The following is a 7247-nucleotide window of genomic DNA, read 5'->3' as shown; positions in this document are numbered from 1 at the left end:
TGTGGACTAGCCCAAGGAAATTGGACTCATTATAGACATTATATTGAACAATTTGTACACACTTATGACAAACAGATGTACATTCTTCATCCACATTAAGTGTAGTATGTATGTGTTGTTATTGTTATTTAATAAAAAATAAATGTTAAAAATGTGTGTATGTATGTGTGTGTGTGTGTGTGTGTTATTGTTTGATGAAAAAAATAATTTTAAAAATGTGTGTATTATGTGTGTGTGTTTTTTATTGTTTGAAAAAAAAAAATAAATTTAAAAATGTGTGTATGTAGGGCTGTGTAATTGTTGTTTTGATGAAAAAAAATGTTAAAAATGTGTGTTTTAATGTGAATTTTTTTTTTTTTAAAAAGGGGTTTTTTTCCCTTTTTTGATTATCATTATTATTATTTAAAAGTTTTAAAAAGTTACAAGAAAAACATTTATAATTTTTTAAAAAGTTAAAATTTTTTTTTTTTAAAGTGACCTGGTGTTTAACTTGAGAGAAACATACACACAATGTTTCTTGTTTTTTACCCACTGTATAAGAAGGTAATCTTTTTTTTTTTCCCACTGTAGAAGGCACTCTTTTTTTTTTTGAACCACCCAACGTTTCTAATTTAACCACTGTACAGAAGCAGTACCGAAACAATTGGGCAGCCCTTAAAAGGGTTTTTTTAAGGTCTTCCGTCTTCAGCGGAAGCCTTTTTATTTTGGTTTTTTTTCACTTTTATTATTTTTTTTTTTTTCTTACCGATTTTGTGCACGCGATTTCTCGAATACGGCTTGATGGATTTTCATGAAACTTTCAGGACTCATGTATCATCACTTGAACCTTATGTGTTTTTTTTTTTTTTCGATGATGTCAATTCCGGTTAGATATTGCCGATTTTTTGAATTTTAAAGGGTTGTGTTGTCCAGAGTTTTTCTGAAAAATGAGATGAGATAGAAACATGAAACTTTCGGCATGAGAGACCTATGTCTGTAGATGTGCCTTTTGTATTTGGCTTTTTCCGGAAACGCCGTACGTCCGGTAGCTATGGTCAAAAATGGTCTATCATGAATTTGAAAATTTTAAACTTTTTACCTGTAAATATTTTATCAAAACATTAAAAAAAATCTGTTTAAAAATGTGACGATTTTGAACGGATATCAACGATAAGGGGCAGGCCCCTATAATTAAGGGCCTGAGGGGGCCAAAGTTTTTTCCTTATATCTCAAAACGTATTGAAAATTTGTAATACGTCAAAGAAGCAAAGTTGTTTAAAATGTCAACTTAAATTGGGGGCATAAAAAAACGCTGGGGTGTACTTCTGGGAAACCGGAAATAGTCGGAAAATGCGTTTTTTGCCGTTCTTGAAAGTTTTTTGGGAACATATGACTCTGGGAGCATAAAAATTAATTTTCCGTCCGTCGTCGTCACTTCCGGTCAAACCGGAAATCCAAAAATTGATTTTTTTGGCATTGATAACATAGCCTTAGAGGATTCAAACCATTTTGGTGCGTTATTTCACTTTTTTTTAAAAATGAAAGCTATTCCGGGAAACAGGACGGAAGACCTACTGTTCTTTTCAACGAATTGGCTCTAGTTTTTTGTTATTTTTGGTTTTGTAATTTTTTTTTGTTTTTTTTTTTAAATTTTGTTTTCAAGGTTGCATAGGTGGGTCCCTAGGAGTTTAACAGTTGCTCCACCATGCTTCCAAAGTTGTCATCCGAATCCCGGGACCCTCCAAACTCGGGTCTTCGCCCCAGGGGATGATTGAAGATTAACTCATCATTTCTAGGGATTGGGGGCACGAAAGCCTCTCTTCCAGGATCCGGGCCGCACATAAGGTACAGGCTGGGCGCTGCAGGCAGAGCCCGCACACAAAGTTGTTAGGCTCACCTTCAGTTAAGCATAAACTGCATAAAATCGTTTGGATGGGACGGGAAGCCCCACTGGGGATTCGGACCTTCGTTCATGGCTCTGGCTGAGGGGGTTGGAGCAGCAGCAGACGGTGTGGACGACGGGGGTGGTGGGGGCGGCGATCTGGTGGGTGGTCGTGAGTCGTGGTGAACTCCTACTCCTTCTGTAGGGGTGAGCCCTCCTCTGTCGAAAATCAATCTGCATACTGCCCATGTTGAGATCCAACATAACTTCCGTAGTATCTGTTCGCCTGATCAATCTGTGACTCTCCACAAGGATGCCTGGAACATTTATCAATTGCTGGAAAAAAATTTGCCATGTCTTTCTCTTCTTACTTCTTTCTTCACTGCTGAAATCAACCACGAAGGAATGATGCTGAATACACCGGAGGGTCTGTACTTATAACCAATTGCAGACGATGACCAATATCGCGGCAAACATCGATTATCCATCATGTGATCTGAAAATCCTGACCTGTGATAGGCTATCACAAAAAAGTCGCTTTTGCAAAAAGCAAACGACAGTTTAATATAGCGGCAACATCGATAATCGATTCATGTGATTAAAAATCTTGACATGTGATAGGCTAACACAAAAAAATTGCTTTTGAAATTAGCGCCACCTAACGTGTAAAACAAGAAATCATGTAAATAATTGATAAACTTATGGATATTCAACATCTTTCAATTCTCCGTACACAATACAATATAAAATAAGATAACAGTTAAAACATCGAATACTATATATATTAAACAACTTTCAATCATTAATTTCAATCATACACAATGTTTTATCCAATTATAGACCACATCAAATCATCAACATTCGATGGTAAATTTATCGACTACATTAACAGTGACAAAGGGAAATTCAGGGAACCCGATCCCGAGTGTATATGACGTCATTCAATAACATAACACTGATGTAGTATTACATGATTTTTTATTTTATTTCTTAAAAACTAACAAAACAAAGCTTCTAACTAGAATTCTCCGACGAAATCGTATTCGATCCGCTACTAGGGTCATCCTGGGACTTCTCTCTTCAGGGGGGTAATTCGTAGATTTGATTGAGGCTGGTATTAAAAGTCAAGGATTTCCTAGCCTCTGTGAATTTTCAGGTATTTCATTCCGTATTGAATACATACTTTCTCCATCGCATCTATGTCCTGCCACAGTAAAATCACTTTGGCCGCTTGGGGATCGGTCAGGAAACTGTAAGGCTTTCCGAAATAACGGGTCAGGTTCAGTCCGTACCATTTCTGGGGCAGGAGTGGCTTCATATGTCGACATAGAACATGTATGGTAGCTAGTCTCCATGGTCGTCGCATGATGTGATAAGGTTAGACATTGTAACCATCAAATCCTGAGGGGTTTCCATGATAGTGGTCGCTTCCTGAAATACTTGTTCTGCCTCCGGGAAAGAGATTCTTGGTGGTTTTGTGCCCATCGTACTAAACAATCATACCCATTTAAAATCAGAGAGTGAGTGTGTATCAGGGATGACATGATAGTCGATTGTGAAGAAAGGATCAGACTTTTCTTCTCATTTATACCCTCCGTATAAAACTTAGGTTAAAGGTTTTTTTTTGTTTTTTAGGTCCCCCTTACAGGTGATGCAACAGGTATAAAAAAAAGATGATGCAACAGGTATAAAAAGATGATGCAACAGGTATAAAAGCCCAGGTATTTTTGCACACGGCACACAGCAGGTATATAAAGGGAGCTGGGATTTGAGGATCAGTCTTGCTTGACATTTCGAACTTGACAGACGTGAAAAAAATATTATGACAGAAGCAATGATGAATACCCCAGACAACCCCAGCTATGTGACACCTGAAGAATATGTAGGAGCCCCCTATAGTTTTCAAGAATATGCGAATAAAGAAGATATGGGAACTTGAATACAACTCTCGATGGAATTGTCAACATGCTGTCTGGTATTGACAACAAGATGAATGATATGAACAACAAGGTGAGTGATGTTGAAAATCAGCTGAATCATCTGAAAATTTACATCACCAAAATGAAAGGAGGAAGCACTTACCAGAAAAAGAAGGACAAAGGGGAATCGGGAGAGACTAAGAAAACCAGACAGACGGATCCATGCTACATCTGCAAAGAGTTAGGGCATTGGGCCCCAGATTGTCACCGAAAAAAAACAGGATTCGTGCTACAAGTGCGGGAAATCTGGTCATTGGGCTAATCAGTGTCAAGAGGATGAGGAGGATCAACAATTGGTCTAAGAAATACAAAAACTGGAGAAAAAGCCTCAGGAACCCAAGAGGAAACTACCCCTGATGACCGAAAAGGCCCAAAAGAAGAAAAAGTAAATGGTTGTATTTTTTTTCACTTGAATAAAATTACCTTGTTCTCATCTGTCTTGTGTGTTATTTGTTATTGTTTTTGAGGAAATCCAGTTTGAACTGGCTGGCTGGCTAGACCGTCTAGACTGTGAATGAAAGCGTGAGGTCATAATCTTGAGTCGTTGCCAAAATCGTAGTAGCAGCGTACCAATGTAAACATAGTGTAAACACACCCCCGTATTTAGGGCCGACTAAATGTAATGAATTGAACCACTTACCCCCCTACAGACCCCACTAATCTGCACTCCCTTGACCCAGCTATCCCCCAGGGGCTGCACTCCCTTGACCCGCCTATCCCCCACAGGGGCTGCACTCCCTTGACCCGCCTATCCCCCTCAGCCCGAACAAAAGTGCACTCAGTTGACCTGCCCGGCCAGACGCCTTATACTACTGGCATCGTGACCCCTGGCCTGCGACAACAAATCATCAAACCTGTGGTGTAATTTGTTTTGAATATCTATCAATTTATCCCCCCGCCACTGGTCGTTAAATTTCACCTTGAACGTCGTGTCGTGGGCCAAGTTTTTCTTAAATGTTCGAGATCTCTCTTCCAGATGTAATAAGGTTTCTCCAAAGGGTCCTCGGAATCAGAACCCTCTCCACCCCCTGACTGGGCACTCGTTGATGACTGGTCCTCATCGATGGAAAGCCTCGGTTTTTTGGCAGGAGATTCAATGGCAGGGAGAACCTCTTGCCATAAGTCGTCGATGTGTGTTTCCCACTCAAGTTCCTTTTCATGCTAGAGTTCTCTTAATCGGTTCTCGATTTCAGCGTCGCCAACAAGACCATTGGCTATTGCAAACAACTGTATGGTGTCTGGGTCTGTCAACGAGTCCAGGATTTCTTTGAGGAGACTGTTGCTTGCCATTTCTTAAAGAATAAAAAAATTCTTACACTAGACCAGTGCCAGTTAAAAAATACACTATATCAGTGTCAGTTAAAAAATTCTAACAGTATTACACAACTGTTTCATAGTTTACTTGAGAACAATTTGCAATTAAATGGTAAAATAACAGGAATGAATCCATCATCATATAACAAGAAAGCTGTGAAATAAATGTACTTTAATCCAGTAAAATCATACAATAAACACACACCATAATCAGGAAATATAAATGAAATAAAAAAAAAAAACAAAAACAAGGACAAAACTCAATATCAGTTACAATACTGAAGGCCTACCTGACCTGTTAAATCAAAAATCTAATCCTAAACAGGAATATCAAAACCTGTAAAATAAAATCACAGTCCATCTCTTGATTCAGAAAAATCACAGCCCATTTCTTGATTACAAAATCACCATCACAACTCTTGATTATAAAAACCTGTGTATGGAATATATAAATGTTCATACGTATTTTAACATGTCAAAACATCAACTAGGGAAAAAAAGTGATTTAAATAAAAATACATACACCTTGTATAATTGAATCAAAACACCCATTATTGATTTCACCACAGATTGTTGTGAACATTACCCATGTTCCCAATATACAAAAGTATGAATTGACATGTCCTTACATACCTTATATTTTTTTTTTAATTAGTTTTTAATAATAATGAAATGTACCATACATGGTTTAACACAAGTCTTGGAGTAATCCAATAGCAAAATGTTCTTGACAGTTAGTTAATAATCATTAACAAACTATTTATCTCTGTCCAAGTAAGCATTAAAAAATTGGACATTTATGTTTGTCCTTGAAAACTTGTTTCATAAGATAGTTTTTTTTTTAGCGTTTAGTTTTTTGAGGGTTTGGCTCCTCGTATGGGAGGAAACTGGAGAGTGTTAGTGTCAGGATTCTGTTGTTGTTGTTGTAGCTGGGGTTGCTGCAGTTGTTGTGGTTGGGGTTGCTGCAGTTGTTGTGGCTGGGGTTGCTGCAGTTGTGGTGGCTGGGGTTGCGCTTATCGTGGCTGGGGTTCTTGTCGTGACTGTGGAGGAAATGGTGTAATTGGGGTGGAAGTGGTGTATAATGAGGATGAAGTATTGGATAGTAGATGCATTTCATTTTGGTCGCTGATGTTCAACTCAGGACAACAGCGATTCAATAACTTGAACATCTTCCTTAAAGATGTAGATTAATACAGCACTTGTTACTGCAGTAGCCCAAATTAAGAATCCTATTTTTAAAAAATGAATAAATAAATAAATAAATAATCAAACCATGCTGATATCTAACATTAAACATCAAATACAGTTACATCCTCATCGTCATCAAATTCAGAATTTTTGTAAATAGGTTTAAGTTTATATGGCTTTACATGTTTTAGTTTTGAATTGTTATTCCTATTTCTATTGCAAGCATTAAAATATTTCCTATTAAATAATAATATTAATGTTAAACAACTAACAGTTAAAATTAAATAATTAATCATGTTAATACCAGTTGCTATGTCGCTAAGAACATCTGTTGGTGGCTTGCGTGTTCCCAAAGTTGAAGCTGGTGTCACTTTTGAAGTTCCCTTCATTACATGGGCAGACCTCATATTTTCCATCCTAAAAATAGTATGTGTAGATAACGTAGACCCCTCCAATTTGGTATTAGGGTTAGAGATCATGGTAATGTCTTCCACGTCAGTTACTGGTTTGGTTACCATCGCAGGTTTCCCCATCTTGGATAAATTGTCAGTGGACATGGGCAGGGTAACGTCTTTCACTTCAGTTACTGGTTTGGTTGCCATTGCAGGTTTCCCCATTTTAGATAAGTTGTCAGTGGACATGGGCAGGGTAACGTCTTTCACTTTAGTTACTGGTTTGGTTGCCATCGCAGGTTTCCCCATCTTGGATAAGTTGTCAGTGGACATGGGTATGGTAGTGCTCACTTGAGACATGTGATCTGTTGGTCATGTTAACGTCTTTCACTTCAGTTACTGGTTTGGTTGCCATCGCAGGTTTACCCATCTTAGATAAGTTGTCAGTGGACATGGGCAGGGTAACGTCTTTCAGGGGACAAGAGACCGATCAAGTTATTGACCGATGAAGTC

At 38.0% G+C, this 7247-nt stretch overlaps 1 protein-coding gene across 1 annotated transcript; it reads right to left on the bottom strand.

The window, feature by feature from the left end:
* Positions 1-6057: 6057 nt before the first annotated feature.
* Positions 6058-7043, bottom strand: LOC134273959 (spore coat protein SP96-like). Its single transcript, XM_062756187.1, has 2 exons — positions 6647-7043; positions 6058-6194 (listed from the first exon to the last, which is right to left on the bottom strand). Exons 1-2 carry the CDS (start codon positions 7041-7043, stop codon positions 6058-6060), a joined length of 534 nt encoding a protein of 177 aa, XP_062612171.1.
* Positions 7044-7247: the final 204 nt, after the last annotated feature.

Source organism: Saccostrea cucullata, unplaced genomic scaffold, assembly GCF_032062105.1.
Source record: "Saccostrea cucullata isolate Sc308-1 unplaced genomic scaffold, CSIRO_AGI_Scuc_v1 ctg7646, whole genome shotgun sequence".
Lineage (NCBI taxonomy): Eukaryota > Metazoa > Mollusca > Bivalvia > Ostreida > Ostreidae > Saccostrea > Saccostrea cuccullata.
This window is presented reverse-complemented; position numbering and strand designations above follow the sequence as displayed.

What these genes read in the sequence shown, in the direction of transcription:
- LOC134273959 (XM_062756187.1), bottom strand. Translation starts at nt 7,043, where the DNA reads ATGGGGAAACCTGCGATGGCAACCAAACCAGTAACTAAAGTGAAAGAC. An exon ending in TCTTAGCGACATAGCAACTG is followed by an intron (nt 6,195 to 6,646) that starts GTATTAACATGA and finishes TTTCCTCCACAG; the next exon opens with TCACGACAAGAACCCCAGCC.